This window comes from Diceros bicornis, chromosome 19 (genome assembly GCF_020826845.1).
Source record: "Diceros bicornis minor isolate mBicDic1 chromosome 19, mDicBic1.mat.cur, whole genome shotgun sequence".
NCBI lineage: Eukaryota > Metazoa > Chordata > Mammalia > Perissodactyla > Rhinocerotidae > Diceros > Diceros bicornis.
In genome coordinates, this window is record NC_080758.1 from 40,309,787 (window position 1) to 40,329,538 (window position 19,752).

General features: G+C 40.1%; 1 protein-coding gene across 1 annotated transcript in view; it reads left to right on the top strand.

Annotated features, from left to right (window-relative positions):
* The window catches only part of SPTLC3 (serine palmitoyltransferase long chain base subunit 3), a 147,831-nt gene that overhangs the window by 69,201 nt on the left and 58,878 nt on the right, over positions 1-19,752 (top strand). Inside the window, exons 5-6 of the mRNA XM_058563224.1 lie at positions 5,310-5,434; positions 7,359-7,452. Of these exons, the coding sequence (XP_058419207.1) occupies positions 5,310-5,434; positions 7,359-7,452 (219 nt within the window). The remainder of the gene's footprint in view (positions 1-5,309; positions 5,435-7,358; positions 7,453-19,752) is intronic.

A 19,752-nucleotide genomic window follows, 5' to 3' on the forward strand; every position in this document is an offset into this window, starting at 1 on the left:
CATCATTAAGTAGGTGGCCTGCACTTAGTTCTGTCTCCTTTGAGTGACAACACTTCTGTGTCTATTTCCTCATTAATAAAATTAGGACTAGGGGCCTGTTTTACAGAGTGTGTGTTTAGGTGTGATGATTAAATGAAATAATCATGGTACATTAGTGAACACTCATTATAAGTTGCTTCATTCCACTTCACAAAGAAAGAAAAATGTTTAAAGAAATGTAGTAAAATGATAACATTCAGGGAATCTGGGTGAAAAGTATCTGAAGATTCTTGGTACTATTCTTGCAACTATTCTGTAGGTCTGAAATTATATCAAAACAAAGCATTAAAAAAAAAAGAAGAAGGGTGAGAACATGAATCTATTGAACATGTGGCCCCTGAGGTGAGGTTGAGATCATCATTTGGTCTACTTAAAAAATTCTTCCCTTATCAGGATTATTTGTGACAGGAAGACTCACCATAATTATATATCCATGCCTCACTTAAGGTCTTTGTTTGCATCAGATTCTAATTATCTACTAATGTTTTAACCTGCCAACAGGTGACAAAGTGGTTTGTTAAAAATGAAGGTCTGAGTAGGCGGGCGAATAAAAGTTGTTTCTTCTATTTTACTGGACTTCATCAGGATGGAAGGTTTCTTAACACATCAGCAGTGGCCTACGTTCAGTATGATAGCGTGTTCTAAACCCATTTCAGACATCACATCTGGCTTCTTTCAGACTTTCTCTGAATGTTTTACGGATAAACAAAGCTACTCAAGAGCATCTAGCTCCATAACCCCCACCAGACTGGACACAAGCGGAATAAGTAAGAGAGCAGTGTATTCTAAGAGCTTTTGGGTGATAAGCTTTTGGGTGGAATCCTTTAGGCAGAAGGGCTGATGATGGTTTTAATGCAAGAATCACCAATTCAGGCAAAGTGGCTCAGATGTGGACTGATAGCCACGGCAACAACTGAACAGCCAGATGAGCCAGCTGGCAGGTTGCCATGATACATGACACCCTGCTCCTAGGTCAAGTATAAGGAACAATCTACAAACAGGATATTCTGGATGAAAAGTGACTATGCCACAGTTTGGAAAATAGTCTTCACATGTGCCACACAAAAAGAATTGGTAGTTGTGAAACAGGCTTGTTAATAACACTCACACTCTTTGCTACTAATCCGTGTCAATATTAAGGCCAGCAATCTTTATGTTCTGCCTAAAAACTAAGAGCCAGTAGATATCAATAAAAATCCAGCAGAAGTATACAGTTCATAAACATATTTTTGGTACTATTTCTTGAATCTGGTTTTTATTGATTTGACTGATGATGGTAAACCCAATGCTTGGCACATGAAAATACTGCCGAGAGAGCTGGCAAGAGCATACATCCAGCTTGTATTTATTCTCTTATTCACAAAGCAGGTTTTCAGTATCCCATTGGATAAATAAACCTCCGGGATGAGACCAAGTGTCAATATATGCACAACAAAGCAATTTGGAGATACATTGTCACTAGCCAATTTGTGGCTGTTATTGACCTTCAGAGACTAAAGAAAAGACTAAAGTTATAGAGAGAAACAGATATAAAAATTATTGTGAATTTATTTGTACCTTCAGTTAGGACTATAGCCATACATTCCTGGGATTAAAAAAATGCCCATTTTTATATACCAAAGACAAAATGTTGAATACAACTTCTAGAACTACTCAAGTACTCAGACCATGCATGAAACTCAGACCATGCAACTTGACATGACTCAGGCACCTCAACTCAGTCAGGGTATGGCCTGAATGTTTGTCGAAAGCAAGCTGGTTAAGTTTCTAGTGACTGCTTTGTTTCCCTAAAGTCTTCCTAATTTTTATTTCTTGAATCTGAAGAGGAAGAGGAGGAAAGCAGCACTCAATTAATACAAATGAGCCGTACTTTTTATTATTCCTGAATGAACCCCACCCCACCCCAGACCAGCCCACTCTAACTTTGAAAGCATGGCTTTCTGAAGTAGAAAATGTCTAGCCATCCTGGGAATCTCTCAAATTTGTTTAGGAAATTTGAGCTGTGAATGCTAAACAGAGAAATTCCATGATAATGGGGGTTGGGAGTTGAGATGGTTGTTCTCTACAAATGAAGGTAATCCCCTAAATGCAAAACCATTCATGACTCAGCTGTGAGACATCTGGTCATAGAAATTGGTATAGTTGAAAATTACTTTATTAACCACTTGACCACTGGAAATCCAGAAGAAGGCTGGTATCTGGAGACCTCATGTGGACACCTGCACTTCCTCTCTTCTCCCTCTGTTTAAGCCAGGCCTAATAATAGAGACCTCGTAGAGGGCAATTTTTCAGGATGTTCTTAGGCACACCCAGTTCTCATTAGGGGGTTGACTGTTTTATTGCTTACAACACATCCCATATTGTCCTAAGGAGTTTTAGTGATGCAACTGTTGTAGATAGACCCCTGGGATGGCAGATTTGGGGAAGATGAAGGTGGAGGAAGACATAGCCAAGATTCATCATGAACTTCTACTCATGCACTTCTGGGTGACTGAGCCAGGACAGAGTCGTCCCCTGACCCTCTGTACAGGAAAGGCTCATGGGGAAAGTTACCAAGTTGATGAAGATTGGGCACCCTCCCTTCTTGCTGGAGGCCTTCTTCAGGTATGGGTGTTTTCCAGCTGGTGTTCACTGCCTAGTCATCTTGTTGCCCTGGCATTACATGGCTTCTTGACCTTCTTCCCTGTGTCATGCCCTACCCTAGGCTCAGTCCTGGGTCTTCCATCTCCATCAAAAGACAGCATGCAACTCAACAAGCACCTACTATATGTCAGTACTGTGTTAAGTGCTGTGGTTGCCAAGACAAACATCTCACACACAGTATCTGCACCCTGCATTCTCTTTCTGTAATAGAGAAGATTGCCCCATGAACACCCTCAGCTCAAGTTAATAAACGGTATAATCATTATGTGATGAAGCTTATGCGATCTCAGGAGAGGAAATGACCAACTTTGCCTGGGGAAACTGAGAACGTCATGCAAGGAAAGATCTCATGTTAGGTGGATCTCAAATAGTGAGTGGGAGCTGCAAAAAGACCATTCTATGTGGAGGAAAGAGTGCTTCCAACATCAGGGAAGCCTAAAACAGGACCTCTCCAAAATTCTCCAGAAACTTCTAGGAGAGGTAGTGAGAGGCCACTCAGCTGGTTAGTGGAAGAGCTGGAGCCAGAACCCAAGTCTGCTCATGCCCAGGTCAGTGGTCTTTGCACTACCTATTCTCCGGGCCACCCCCTTTGTGATGCAGTCTCTGTCAGGTAAAAACAAATCTGACAAATAATTATGTGCCCACGCTTTATCTTTAAATTTCAGTTTCTCTTTTTATTCCATAACATATCTTTGATCATAAAAAGTTTCAAATTACAATTTAAATTTTTAACTTTTTCCGCCAAATCTTGAATAGAATTGACTCTGCCAGAATACTTGTTTTACTATGGTTTCTGATAATTTGGGAGGTAAATTCTGGTTTGAGAAGAAAGGCCACCAGCCATCTGTTATATGAAAGTGTGACCTCTCAGGAAGGACAAAGATTGGCCATCAAATGTCCTTTTCCACATTAAAGGCAAAATAAAACTTTGAACTCATCATTCAACGCTTTCTAAAATTTAACCCCTCACATTTAAGCACAGTAAGCAAGCTAATTCACCAGCTGAAATAAAATTCTGATATCATACTTTGTAAGTAACATATGTTGATCTTTAGGTTGAAAGAACCATGTTTATAATAGTCCTGAATATGCTAACAATATTCTTTTAACTTAAATCTGAGTTAGATCTGCTCCTACGTTCTATGGATGCACATTATACCATCTCTCCAGTTGTACATTTGTCTCTTCTGTTAAGTGTATCATCTAGAGCAGCACCATCCAACAGAAATAAAATGCAAGATGTGTAATTTAAATTTTTCTAGTAGCCACATTAAAAAAATTTTTGAAAAGTAAACTTAATTTCATAATACATTTTATTTGATCTAATATATCCAAAATATTATCATTTAAACATGTAATCAATATAAAGAATATTAATGAGCTATTTTATGTTATTTTTGTTGTTGTACTAAGCCTTCAAAAAATGGTGTATATTTTCTCTCTCAATTCAGACACTAAATTTTCATTGGTTAAAGTGAAATAAATGGAATATAATCCTACCAAAATAATAAAGTTTAGTGGAAAATATTTTACAGTTCTTCTGTTTTGGAACTTAAATTAACTAAAATTAAATAAAATTTAAAACTCAGTTCCTCTATTGCACTAAATATGTGTAGCTAGTGGCTACCGTATTGGACAGTGCAGATATAGAAGTCAGAGTGATGGCAAACAGAAAAATATGGGGAGCATTAACACTTGCTCTCAGTTAGGCATGAGGCATTATGTATAACATGGGGTCAGAGAGTAAGCATATAAAACGTTAACAGAGTGGTAAAACCATGAAGAACTTTGGAGTTAGACTAGATTATCTCTGTTGCTTTTTATCTGTGACCTCTTTACCATTCAGTTTTCTTATCTGTAAAGTAATAATACCTGCATTATTGGGATCTTGAGATTAAGCGGCATAACCTAAATAGTAGGCTTTGACATCTAGCACATTCCAAAGGTTCCATAAATTATAACTAGATTTATTAGTATGTGGAAGTCATGGGATCTCTTTGCATTGCGTGGGGAACCTTTGAGGAGGTTACAACTTAATAAATTACTTGTGAGATATAGGGTAAGGCGAGAGAGGAATTGTGGTATTTTTTGTCAATTTTATTGCATTATAGAAAAGTGCACCAAGCATAAGTATACAGCTCAATGGATTTTCACAAAGCAAACATACCCATATAACTAGCACCCAGATCTAGAACCAAAACATTTAGAGAATCTCAAAGCTCTCCTCATGCTCCCAACAAAAGTAACCACTATGCTGACTTCTAACACAATAGGTCAGTTTTGTCTGTTTGTAAACTTACAAACAGGCTGTAGGAGTGTATAAGTGTCTTATTTCTTTCACTTAACCACATATTTGTGAGATTTTTTCATGTTGCTGTGTGGGGCAGTAGTTTGTTCTTTCTCATTGCTCTGTTAAATTCTGCTATATAAATACCCCCACAATGTATTTATCCATTCTACAGTAGATGGACATTTGGGTTGTTTCTAGATTGGGGCCATAGCGAATATACCTGCTACGCTCACTCTCGTACATGTCTTTTGGTGATGGGTGTGGACTGGAATTTGAGTTTTCAATCTTGGATTTGTTGAAAAGAGAAGACTCACTCGTCCTATCATTTCATGTGTAGGAACCTTGGATAAGCATAAAGAGCTGGAGGAGCTCGTGGCTAAGTTCCTGAATGTAGAAGCAGCTATGGTCTTTGGGATGGGATTTGCAACTAACTCGATGAATATCCCTGCACTAGTTGGAAAGGTGAGAATTTGTTACCATGATTGTCTTCTGCTGTATTATTCCTGAGAATTATAACTCTGAGCAAGCCCTTTGTTAGAAGTATGGCTGAGAAGGTCCTTTTTTTTAGGAAAAGCTGATTGGATGCCCAGCTTTTTGAATAAATAAATCTCTTCTTCATGATATTCCAGTTATAGAATTGTAGCCCTAGATGTGGGTCAAATTTCATCTACGATGCTGGTTATCAAAATCAATTTTTAGGCTCCCAAGTCCCATTTGCGGTGTAACAAACACTTAGCGAGCATTTACTTGGACAAAACATTTTGCTCGTGTCATTCATTCATTTATTTGTTCAATAAATCACTTATTGAGAATCTACTATATCTTCATATGAGGCAAGATGCCAGGCATACAAAGATGGACAAGACTTGTGCCTGGTAAATTTACATAGTTTACAGTCTAGTGGGGGAAACAACACACCAAATAGAATAGGATGACTACCACAGAAAAGGCACACGCTTACATGGAAAGGACAAGAGAGTGCCCCCAAACTCTTCTTGAGAAAGGCTGGGATGCCTGTGCAAAGTGGGCGACATGAGAACTGAACCTGTTACTTGTCTGTTAAGATAGATAAGTTATTTCCTTAAGACAAGGAAGAGGGAGCAGCATGTATAAAGCACTGAGGTTTGGAAGAACTAGAATATAGGGTAGTGGATGAAGAAGAGACCAGAGATGACGGCAGGTGCCAAATCGCAAAGAGCCTTCTAGTGTAAATCATGCTAGGGTGTGTGAAATTCTTTCTGAGAAAAATGAGGAGTTGGTTGGTTCATTTTAAGGAAGCAAGTGCCATAATCAGATTTATGTTTTTAAAAATCTGACTCATGACAACTAAATGTAGTGTACGAGCTTTGATTGCATTATGCACTGAAATAAAATAGAAAGAAAGAAAACATCTATGAAATACCTTAAGACATTTTTAGGACAATCAGAGAAATATGAATTTGAGCTTAGATGATAGTGTCATACAAATGTTGAATTTCTTAGGTGTGATAATTGCATTGTGATTTTGTAGGAGAACGTCATTATTCTTAGTAAATACATGCTAAAGAATTTAGGAGTGAGGTATCATGCGATTTACAAGTAACTCTCAAATGTTCATAAAAACATTATAAATACACACACACACATCTAGAGTATGAGGATGTGAGAATTTTGCTGGCTCTTGTCTCAAAAACTTTAAAACACGTCGTGTGTGAAGTTTCCAAAATATAAAGAAGAACTCAAAGATTCTGGGTGGCCACAAAAGACAAACGGGCACCATAGTTTGTCTCTACATTTTCGATATGCTTGAGCAATTTCAGAATTTAGAAATTTTTAAATTAAAAGAGAAAAATAATTTTACAAACCATAATTTATAATCAGTAAATTCGATTGACCTCTTCCACTTGCCTCAGACTGAATTGCCATGCGTCATGGATGTCAGAACAGTGGAGAATGAGAATCAGAAAACAAGAGCTTGAAATGTCCTGCAGAAAAGACTCCTACCTTCCAGAAGGAGTACACCAAAACCATCCCAAATAATCCAGCCTGGGATCAAAGAGCCCCAGCAAGTCCACAACCCATCCAAAAGTGTATCAGTTTTCCTGCCAAACATCAGTCCTTTAGAAAATGCCAGCTGGTGCTTAACCAGGATCTTGAATGATTTTCTCTGCTAAAAACTATATGTAAATGATTAAAGATGTGATCGCTGAAACAATGCCCATCTCCATCAGCTAATTGCTCTACCAGATTTTATCCATATAGACACCAGGTTAAACTCTTAGCCCTTTAAAACTAAAGAGGGTTTTGGAGATCTGTGTTATAGGACTTCAAGTGTCTTCCTGTTCCCACATGTTTTTCCTTAATTTTATTTATTGGTCTGTGTTTTGTGTGCTTGTTTTCTGAACAGGGATGCCTCATTTTAAGTGATGAGTTAAACCATGCATCTCTCGTGCTTGGGGCCCGACTCTCAGGTGCAACTATAAGGATCTTCAAACACAACAGTGAGTATCAATGTATTTATGCAACACGTACCTTTTGCTTCTGGAAGAAAGTAAAGATTATTGATGGGGCTTTGTCCTTGCTCTTCAAACTGCGAACTTAGCCTAAAGAAATACAATTATGTTTACATTCACTACCAGCTTGTTAACCTCTGCTGATCCAGAACAAATGGTTGAAGTGAATTAAACACCCAGATTGCTAAGAGTAACCCAAACGCATTAGTGTCACTGTTATTAGCGGTCTTGCAACGCAGCCTCTGAAGACATGACTGATCTCTTAGGAATGCCATTTAATTATCAGAAGTGATATAACTCTTCCTTTTCTGTAACTCTGCCTGGGGAAAGTTTGAAGCCTTGCTTAAGTTTTTTGTTACAGTTGGGTTAAAAGGATCTTCTTAGCATAATGCTTCCTTTCACTGTCCCCGCCCACCACGTGCTCAGACACCCCCCCCTAAACACACAAACTGTCTATTCAACTTTGTTGAAATGCCCTGTCCAGCTCTGAGTTGTATGGCTGGGTGATGAGGAAGAGGCAGAAGGCTGTTTCTTCTTGGAGACTTGACGAGGCAGCAGGGGAAGTATTGGGAAATACTGAGGAGGAGATGGTAGTGGACACCTGAGTTCTCACTTCTAGCTCTCCACCTGACTTGTTGCATCGCCTTGTGTAAATCCTTTATGCTTTCTTGTACTCGGTTTTCTCATCTCTAAAATGAGGGTGTTGAACTATACGATGTGTAAGGATCCTCCTAGGTCAGTTTCTGATTCTAATTCTTCATTACTGTCATCAGAACTCTCCCTTCTTTCTCTGTGTGCCTACATACACTGCACACACACAATTGTTTTCTCTCTCTTCCTTTTCAGCACCTTTCTCTCCTTCTTTCCCTTCCCCTTTACTTTTCCCTGTTCCATTTCTTTGGCATTCCCCTCTGTCCTGCAAGGAGGTAACAAAGCTTGGAGTGAGGAAAAGAAAACTGATGGAGAACTGAGGAAGAATTGTTCCGGTTCTGTTATGTCTACCTCACTGAAATCTCAGATCAAAGAACAATTGTCCCATGGGAGAGGAAAGCAAATGCATGGCAGTATTCTAAAGTGAACCTCCTTTTCCCATGTGTAGAGTTGTTCTAATGAAAAACCCGTTCTCACTGAGTGGGGTGAGGTCTGGCTGTGCCTTTACTGAGCCACATTCAGCGACTATGGGGAGATGAATACTCTGGAGTCAAGTTCAGGGCCAGGCCCTCTGGAAGAACCAAACTAGAGGTCTCTTAGACCTACAGCGCAACTACAACATCTAGTTAAATGTTAAATAAAAATATGTTGACTCCATTTCTTAATTTTGCATCAAACACTCAATCTTGGCTAGTCTTTGATAAACCAAGTTAAATTCCTCCAGTTCTGTTTCATTTTTCATTGATTGTCACATCTAGACTCAAATTATTTTGAGATAGTTGGGAATCCATGTTTGGAGTAGCCATCTTTTAGGGGTTCAAGAAGTGAGTTTATTAAGAGCCATGGAAAATGCCTTTGATATTAGCACAATTGTGCTATGCCCTTTTAATTCTTTGGCATGACAGGTGATTGATGATCAAAGGATAAAGAAGATAGTTGACAGTTATTCAACTGTAGTTTCATTCACAAATATGGTTAAACATGATAATCTCACTCCCGGAGGGAGACATATTTAGGTTGCTATCTATATGGAACAAATGAACTAGATTGTTGTCAAGGTTAACCTCTCATTTTTTCACTCCATTCTACTGAGAGCAGTGGTTCATGACCCTAGTTGCACAATAGAGGCATCTAGGGAACATCTATGAAAGATCAATGACTGGACCCACCTCCAGAGCAACAGAATCCAAATATCTGTCTTAGGGCAAAGGCAGCCGAATTTTTTCGGAGCTCCCCATATGATTCTGATGCACAACAAGGGATATAAGCCCTAGACTCTTATTTTCTAACCTCCTGTAATCTAGGCTGACCCTGGATCTTGCCAGTGAGCCCTGGGATATATCACCAGACACACATTGCCATATTAACTATCCTCACTTTTGCTTTCCTCATGGCTAGGACTCTTTTACACTCCTGGTCTAAAAAATGCAGAGAAAGTGTTCCAAGCCAAAATTTATTGAGCATTTATTGAACACCTCTTCTGATTCAGGCACTATGATAGGCCTTTGGAGGACTATAAAAATAATAAGGTAATATCTTAGTTTTATAAGAGCTTATAATCTAGCAGGAGAGGCAGATATGTAACAAGGTAACTATATCATGGGTTAAATCAAAAAAGGGCCATGGCAATATCAGGCAGTGGTTAAGGCTTTGGCCAATGTACATTTCATACTCACTGGAATAGCTAAAATCAAAAAGATGACAACACCAAGTGTCCGCAAAGATATGGAACAACTAGAACTTTCATTCATTGCTAGAGTGTAACATCATGCAACTTCTCTGGCAAAGAAAAAAACCTCCTGGGCAAAGTCTTATAAAGCTAAACATATCACTATACTACAATCCAGAAATTCCATACCTCAGAATTTCCAAGAGAAATGGAAGCATACATCCACAAAAAGGCTGTTCAGAGCAACTTTATTAATAATAGCCCAAATGTGGAAACAACCCAAATATCTATCAACAGGAGAACAGAAAAAAATTGTGCCTTATGCATATAATAGAATATAACCCTATAATAAAAAAGGAGTAAACTACTGATACAACATGAATGACTCTCAAGAAAAATTATTTTTAATGAAATAAATCAGTACATACTGTATTAGTTTGTTTATAGCAAATTCAAAAACAGACAAAACTAATCTATGGTAATAAAAATCATAAGAATGCTTATCTCTCAGTGTGGGGGAGGGAATTGGCAAAAAGAGGCATAAAGGAACTTTCTGGGGTGATAGAAATGTTTGATATTTTGATTGAGTTGATGCTTACATTCTTATTAAAGTTCATTTACTTGTGTACTTAAATGTACAGACATTAAAGTCTGTACATTTCTTTTAAATAAATTTTCCTCAAAATGTAATTGTTACAGCGTATATAAATTTAAAACCATTGATTTGATATTTTAAAAAAAAGTATAGGCTTTGACCCAAACATTTGTGTCCTTGTTCTATAGCTTATTAGCATGTGGTCCTGGGCAAATTGCTTCACCTTCTTGGATCTCAATTTACTTATTCCAAAAATGAGGATCATTACTATGCCTGATTCATAATATGTTGGAGAAGGCATATAAAGTACTTAGCACAATGCCTGGCAATGGAAACTACTGAAGTGTTTATACCTGCTGTGTTATTACGATTATTATTATCCTCATCATTGTCATCACCAGTGCCACTAAAGGACAGTAGAAAACATTATGGTGAATGTAGAGAAGAAGAATGCAGAGGTTATTTCACTTTGGAGATTTCATGAAATGAATAGTATTTGCCATAGACTTTGAAAGATTAAAAGAATTCTAAGGGGTTGGCCTGGTGGTGTAGTGGTTAAATTCATGCTCTCTGCTTCAGCAACCCAGGGTTTGCAGGTTCAGATCCTGGGCATGGACCTACAAACCTCTCATCAAGCCATGCTGTGGTGGCATCCCACATACAAAATAGAGGAAGATTGGCACAGATGTTAGCTCAAGGACAATCTTCCTCAAGCAAAAAGAAGAAGATTGGCAACAGATGTTAGCTCAGAGACAATCTTCCTAAAAGATAAATAAAAAAAATAAAAATTATAATAAAAAAATTCCATGCAAATGATAACCAAAGAGGAGTAGGAGTGGCTATATTAATAAAAAAATTTAAAAAGGATTCTAATCAGGGATGAGGGAAGGGATATTTTAAACAGAAGAATAATCTGTAGTGTGTCAAGAGCAGCAAGACCTCCAACGTGGGGCTGAACTTCAAGAAGAGCATGAAAACTAAGGCCTTGGTCATTAATGTAGAGCTGCTAAGATATACATACAACCTGAGATGTATATACTTCAAGAAGTAACAAAGGTGCCTGGACAGTTCATTCCATGCTGTTCCGTGGATGAACTGGATTTGCTCAAAGCATTTAGTAGCCCTCCCCTATGTCTAGTGGTGATGAAAACAGAGATACAAACTTTGAGTTAAGTTAAAGCTTTGAACAGCATCAGATGAAAAAGACCATCTACTTATGGATTGTAAAGATCGGTTGTCCCCAAGGTAGTTCTCTTACACCTTCTCTATCCTGCATTTGTTATTGTTTGGATTTCAGCCCAGGTTTTACCATTCACTAGTCTTCCCTGGGAGGTTCTATAGACATGATGATAGGTAAATAAATAGATAGATAGATAGATAAATAGATAGATAGATAGACACATAGATACATAGATATATAGAAAGATAGACAGACATATATACATGAATGCATACTCAACTGGGAGACTAAGAAAAGCTTTATTAATCACTAACCAAGCATTCCCTGCTCTCCAGGTTAAGACTTTTAGAGTAGTGATTCTCCAAGATGGCCACCAATGATCCTCCACCTCCTAGTATTTATGCCTTTGTGTAGTTCCCTCCCGCATTGTCACAGGATTGGTTTATGTAATCAAAAGAATACAGTAGAAGGGGTGGTATGTCATTTTTAAGCTTAGGTTTTAGAGACATTATGGCTTCTGCCTGTCCTTCTCTCTTGGCTCACTTGTGAGGAAAATTATGCAGCCTCTGGAGAAGAACTGGGGCCTCTTGCCAACAACCACATGAGTGGGACATCTAGATTGTTCCTCACTCAAGCCTTCAGATGACTATAGCTCCAGTCAACATCTTGACTGCACCCTCACAAGTTTCTTGAGCCAGAACATCTACCTAAGGCTCCCAAATTCTGACCTGCAGAATCTGCTGATAATAAGTGTTTGTGGTTTGGGGGTAATTTGTTACATAGCAGTACATAACAACACAGCTTCTCTGGCCACTGTTGATGGGGCAGAAGCTGGACACCTAGAAGCATGATTTCCTATTTCCTCCTTCCTTCAATCTAAAATGAATGACTCAGCAGATCCTGAGTCATTACCCAGCTACTTTACCCAACAAGTCACTGGGAAAGAAGCCAAAATGAGAAGAGAACAAGCTGTTCTTAGTCCGCATGGAGACAAGAAATTTGAGAGCCTGCAGCACATAGGTCAGGAAGTGAAATAGCGTTTGGCTAATGCTTCTTTTCTTTTCTTTCTTTTTTTTTTTTTTGTAAGGAAGATTAGCCTTGAGCTAACATGTTACCAATCCTCCTCTTTTTGCTGAGGAAGATTGGCCCTGGGCTAACATCGTGCCCATCTTCCTCTACTTTATATGGGACACCACCACAGCATGGCTTGACAAGTGGCGCGTCGGTTCGTGCCTGGGATCTGAACCCACAAGCCCCGGGGTTACGCCACCGGGCCTGCCCGTTGGCAAATGCTTCTTGAGACGCAGTTTCTCCTGGCCAACATGGCCAAGGAATGTCAGGCCCTGACCCGCCAGGTTAGCAACCCCTCCTTTGAAGGCAAGTGATTCTTTTCCTACTAGCTGAGGCTGAAATATGAAGAGAAGGGATAATCATCGCCTATCTTCCAGTCCCACAAACACTTATCAGAACTACTTATCTTATCCATGGACATATGGAGTAGACGCCAAGAACACGAACACATCAATTCAGATTATTTCCACATTTTTATTAAAATACAAATGTAAAATACAAATGATTTAGCAGAAACCATTGGGAAAATTTCTAAGCAGAGCCCTAGGAAACAACTTTATTTTAAATATTCAGATAAACTAATGCAGTTCAGACACAGGTTGAGTCTTTCCACTAGTTCCAACTGCTCAGTAATTGCTCCAGGGGCACAGAGCAGTTCAACCTGTTTCTCCTGGTCCAGCCCACGCCATCCTATGAGCTATTTTGTATCTTCTCCTTCAGATTCCAATCTCAGGGTAACAATTCCAGTGAAATTACACCCAAAGGAAAGCATAGTAACTATATCAAGGAGAAATCAGACAACATCTGGACAGCTGGTAAAAATTGACATCATCAGTGAGGGGCAGATGCACATTGTATGTCTCTGGATGTGATAGCCTGAAAAGGACTCAACATCACTCATTCTGATCTGAATCAGATCAGAACACTGAATTTTATTGTTAGACATCACTAAATGTTCTATTTAAAAAAACAGGAAAGAAAAGGGAGTGTATTCTCCAAACATGTCAGCATCATAAAAGACAAAGAAAGGCTAAGGAGATGGTCCAGACTAAAGATCATTAAAAGGCCATGACAGCTAAGTGTAATACCTGATCTAGACCGGATTCTGAAAGAGACAGGGAAATGCTACAAAGAACATTACTGGGCCAATTCGCAAAAGTGGAATATGGCCAGTAGGTTATATAATATTAGATAAGGGTAGGGTATCAATGTTTAATATACTGAAGTGGATAATTACGCTACAGTCCAGGGTAGACAAACCGTGGCCTGTGAGCTAAGAACAGTTTTTACATTTTGTGTGCGTGTGTGTGTGTGTGTGTGTGTGTGTGTGTGAGGAAGATTAGCCCTGAGCTAACATCCTATGCCAATCCTCCTCTTTTTGCTGAGGAAGACTGGCCCTCGGCTAATTTCCACACCCATCTTCCTCTACTTTATATGGGACGCTGCCACAGCACGGCTTGACGAGCGATACGTCGGTCTGCGCCCGGGATCCGAACGTGTGAACCCCGGGCCACCAAAGCAGAGCACGCCAACTTAACCACTATGCCACCAAGCCAGCCCCATAGTTTTTACATTTTTAGAAGATTGTGTAAAGAACAAAGAAGAATGTGTGACAGAGACCATATTTGGTCCACAAAGCCTAAAATATTACTCTCTGGCCCTTTACAGAAAAGTGGCTGACCCTTGCTGTAGTCTTATAAGAGAAGACCCTTATTCTTAGGAAAGACATACTGCAGTGTTTAGGGGTAAAGGCCATGATATACGCAACTTAGTCTCAATTCAGAAAAAAATTGTGTGTATGTGTGTACACACATATAAACACACAAACAAATAGATGTAGATAGATGGTATATAGAGGGATAGATATATAGGTAGATAGATAGATGATAGATTGATAGATAGATAAAGATAAAGCAAATGGGATAAAGTGTTAATGGATGAATCTGGGTAAAGGGTTTGTGGGTGTTCTTTGTAGTATTCTTATTCTTGCAATTTTTCTAAGTTTGAAATTATTTTCAAATAAAATTTTGATCCAATTCCTTAATACTTTGCTGAATCATAAATCAAGAATTTCATTTTATCTTCTAATTTTACAAGGCTCTTAAAACATTCAGTAATTTATTCCTCATGCCCTCCCTTTGTACTCCCAGAAAATAGATAATAGTTCTTACCTATATCTTTATAATAAATGTTAGCTGTGATTATTTATACCAGCAACTAGCGCTGACTGAGAATTTACTTTGTGTCAGATGCTGGGCTAATGGCCTTCTCTTATGTACTTACTTAACTCTGAGGACAACTCCATGAGGTAGGTACTAGTTTACAGAAAAGATTCGGGCTTTGATTTATTAAACAACTTGTCCAAGATCGTACAACTGCTCAGTGGTGAAGCCTGGAACTGTCTAAATGCTGCCCTAGAAAAACTAATTGAGAACTGTGTGCAGCGAGGGGTAGAACTCCATCATCTAATCCATGAAATTCTGTTATGTATGAGCTGCTGTTGCTCTTTAGCTTTCTGTGATAGGTAGAATAATAGCCCCCAGAAATGTCCACATACCAATGCTCAGACCTGTGAATATATTATATTATGTGATAAAGGAGAATTAAGATTGCAGCTGGAATTGAGGTTGCTAAACAGCTAACCTTAAGATAAAGAGATTATCTACATGGGTTCAGTGTAATCTCAAGGGTCCTTAAATGTGGAAAAGAGAAGCAGGAGAGGGAGTGTCACAGTGACGCCACGTGAGAAAGACTTTAAAAGCCATTGCTGGCTTTGAAGATGGAAGAAGGCTACAAGGCAAGGAACACCAGAAGCATCTAGATGCTGGAAAAAGCAAAGAAATGGATTTTCCCCTAGAGCTTCCAGAAAGGAAAGCAGCCCTGCCAACACCTTGATGTTAGCCCAGTAAGACCCATTTCAGACTTCTAGCCTCCAGGAGTATAAGATAATAAATTTGTGGGGGTTTTTTAAGCCATATGTTTAGACTAATTTCTTACAGCAGCAATAGGAAACGGATACACTTTCCTTCTCAGATCCACAAAGCCCCTGTTCCCACTCACCAGCATGCTCAATATGACTTTTACAATGAGCATCCTCTCCCTACTGTTGTATTTACATCACAAAAACAGCCACCTTGAAGAGCAAGGCTACCTCCAGGGTCTTTTGAATGACTTCTTACTTGATAGGTGAGGAAAGTGAGATGGTATATGGAGGGAGAAAAAATTAAATGGACATAATATGTAAGGTATCAGTTGCTGCTGGCTCTCTTTCCCACTTTGCTATTCCCAGGGTAATACTAAACATCTCAGTACACAAGGATGTTTCAGTCCTTAATATGCATCCATGTAGATTGGAATGATAATGTGGAGATTTTTTAAGGATCTGCCTCAGATGTCAAGTTGCCTTCCTGTGCGTGTATGAGGCATGCAACCAGCCCGGAGAGCAGCTAATAACTTGTGAGACCGGTTCTTAAGCTTGGCCAACTAAACCAGAACGTTCTTAAACACAGTGTTTATGGGATTTCATACAACTCTACACTTGTTCTGCTTTCCTGCACCTTCCTCCACCTGTGTCCTCTGCTTACACTTTAAGGATACTCCCCTGACTTTTGGAGGAGAAGAGGTCCTGTTTTTATGTACATCAGTACCAGAGGATACCTTTTATGATTTAGAGCAACTGTAAATGAATCAGAACTCGGGGCCCTTGAATTTTTAAATTCTATATGGGGAAAATATACCTAATATGTAGTTAAACCTATTCAGACCATCATAATAAACTTTAAATCCCGTGCGAACGGGCTTGACCACACCCTTTGAGCTATTCATCATTTCTCTCTCTATTCAGAATGAGGAATTGAGAAGACTAAAGGAAGGAAAGTTCTGAAAGGGAACAAAATCAGAACACCCAAAGGCTACTCTCCAAGGAAAAGTAAAGGACTTAGAAGTGCATTTTTAGCAGAATCTTTTGTCACCAGGCATTAGTTCTTCCTGGTGAGCGAATGTGGACAGTTACTGAGATCATAACCATCACTCAGTGAGCATTCACTGGTGCCAGGGACTAGGTTAAGCCCTTTACATAATCAGTTCATTTAAATTTAACAAAAATCCTGATTCATAGTTCTCTTCATTGTTCCCACTTATTAAGAGAAAGCCCCTCCTCAAAGTGATTAACGACCTGCCAGAGGACGCACAGATGATAGATAGTGAGAGTCAAAACTCAAACGCAAGTCTGTTGCTCTTGTCTTGGTTCGTTTCTCCCAGGAGCAGACCTGTGACACGGATTTGAGGGCGAGTCATCAATTAGGAGCTGATCCTAGGACACACCAGCCGAGAAGCAGGGAGTGGAGGCAGCCAAGAAAGGGTGTGTTGTCAGCAAGTTACCACAGTAGACAACTGGAGCTCAATCCAACTAGTAAACTCGGCGCCAGTACAGACATACCTCAGTGTTATCCCACCTGAGGGGTGGGGAAGCTGTACTTATTCATCCACCAATTCCCACTTGTGGTTGGTTGAGGGCTGTCCCTACTCAGGCTGAGTATGCAACCAGAAAAAAATAAAACCTCTTGGATGAAGAATGGGGTGTGTTTGCAAGAAGGAACTGGGCTGAGAGGATATTGGTAGGACATGTACAGCGCTTGCTAACGCTCTTACCCACTGGCTAAGTCCACCTATTGCCAGGCCATATGTAGGACCCAGAAAGCTATGGGTCTTTGTGCAAATCAATCTAGTGTGATGGCTTATCCTGTTATTAGCCTGAATTTCAACCCAGAATGCTGAAGTTTGGCCTCTGAATTCCTCTAGCTAAGTGCTAAGAGGGTCTCCTTGCATTTTCTACTGTGGGCAGCTTCAGTGAAATAGCCAATCCTTAGTTGGCCTTTATGACTCATTGGGTACCACCAAACACACTTTCCAGCCATTTCACAGTCTAAGCAAAAGAGTCAGCTCAAGCCAGTGACACACAAATTTGTTCTCCTCCATGATTCTGGTGCCTTTGAGGAAATGGGCCAGCACCTCTGGGGGCACTTGTAAGTCTTTGGTGAATACACCCTCTGGGCTGTGTGTGTGAACACCCTGAGCATTCCAGGACCTCAAACCCCGGGTAAGTTTTAACTCTCTGGAAATGTCAAAATCTGCTTTCAGAGATTTGGGGAAATCAGAACTGAGTTATTTTTTTTTCTGAATCTGCTCACTTTACTGGTAAATACACATGACCTAAACCTTAGAACAATGGTTCTCAGGCTTTAATGTACACAGGAGTCGCTAGAGGCAGTCTTATTAAAATGCAGACTCTGATTTAGTAGATCGGGGGTGGGGCCTGAGCCTCTGCATTTCTGACAAGCTCCCAGGTGATGCCAATGCTTCAGGTGCAGGACCACACTTGGAGTAGTGAGGCTGTAGGCAACCTCTGTACTCAAGTGAGTCACAAAGGGCTTCTCGGGCTAGTCTTGGAGAGGAGAAGCAGTCTTTTCAGCTAAGAGAGTTGCAATGAGGTCAGAGGGCTAGGCAGGCCAAGAATTTGGAATGGTTTGAAAAAAAAAAAAGTGGAGAGGAAGAACCAAGTCTCTATCTAGAGGCATTTGAAGGCCGAGAGGAGGAAGAACAAAGAGTACAGTGTTTGTGGGAATACTCTGAGCCCTACCTCGTCTGCAGAACGAGGGCTCGTGAGTGCTGTTTGAGTGCAAGGTCAAAACTATAAACGTCGCTTAGACGACTTTACAAGCCATGACCTTTCAGATCTCAAGGTACGACTTGGGCTCCTGAACGAGGCTGTTTACTTTAATAAATACAGCAATTGCCTCTATATCTTTTAAAAATAGCTCACTTTATTGAACCTTTGCTGTAATGAGCCTTTTACACGCACTAATTCATTTTAGCCTCAACTACACAACGAGGCGCCTGCTATGATTATCCTCTTGTTACAGATGAAGAAACAAAGGCACAAAGTGGTGAGGTGACTTGCTTAGAGACAGTTAGTAAGAGGCAGAGCTGGAATTTAAACTGAGGAGGTCTGACGCCAGAGTTCCCATTTCTAAATACAACGCACTTTCCTGGCATTTTCTCCTCCTTCTTTCCCCTGGATGGTAGAGTGATGCATGTAATACTTAATAGCCTCCATTTCCCATGCAATTCTCCCCAAGTCAGGGCGTTCCCTCTGGTTGCCCTTGCTGCCACCCTAACCTGAGATGCAGGATCCCAGCACTGACCTCTGGGCTCCCACATTGTTCCCTGAAATCGTGGCTCACCTTCCTGCATTGACCCCACTTACTTAGGGATCCCACCTCAGTACTTCGTCTAGTTCCACTTTGTCTAGTGCCCCTCCCTGAGGATCAGAGCCCTACACGCTGCATCAAGCCCAGAGCCTGAGTACATGGGACACTCTGTCCCCATGCTTTAGGCTCTGCCTAGCCTTCATCTCATGTCCCCAAGGTCAGAAGTTGCTGGTATGACTCTCTCCCCAGGGTAAGCAGGCTCTACCCCTAGCACATGCCTCACCCTTAAACACAGCCCAGCTTCTCTGCTCCCAGATGCCTTTTGCACTCTCCCAAGATCACCTTGATTCTCTGACCTACCAAAGGCTATGCAACACCTGCCTACGTACTTACAGAGCCATTAAGAAAATCTGAACCAAAGTATTTGCCCAAACTGCTTTGTAAAACTTAAGGCATCAAACTTTCAATGCATCAAAAATGCTCTCATCGATTTTGTGGAAAAGAGATTCTATAAACGTGTCTGTGAGAAAAACATTCGCTTCGCTTACCAAAGTTGGCCTTTATGATTATGTTTTTCCCCAAAGGCTAAACAAGGAGGTGACCCCCACCACCAAGTTAAAAGTAGGAATAATTTCTTCATCAGTGATTTATGTGCCTCTTGCTCAATATTTCACCTCTGAATAATGGGCTGAATAATGAAGGATGAAACTGGGTATCTCCAAAGGAACAAGAGGAATGGAGAAAAAGATGGAGAGCAAGGAGTTAGAAAGAGTAACAAGTAACGTTCCTTCATCCTCCAACCATCTTTTCCGTTAAAAAATATCTATTGAGTGCCTATCATGCGCAGGCATGAAAATACTTTTGGCGAGCAGCCCGTGGAGTGAGGAGCCACAGGGTGTCTCTAAATGCAGCT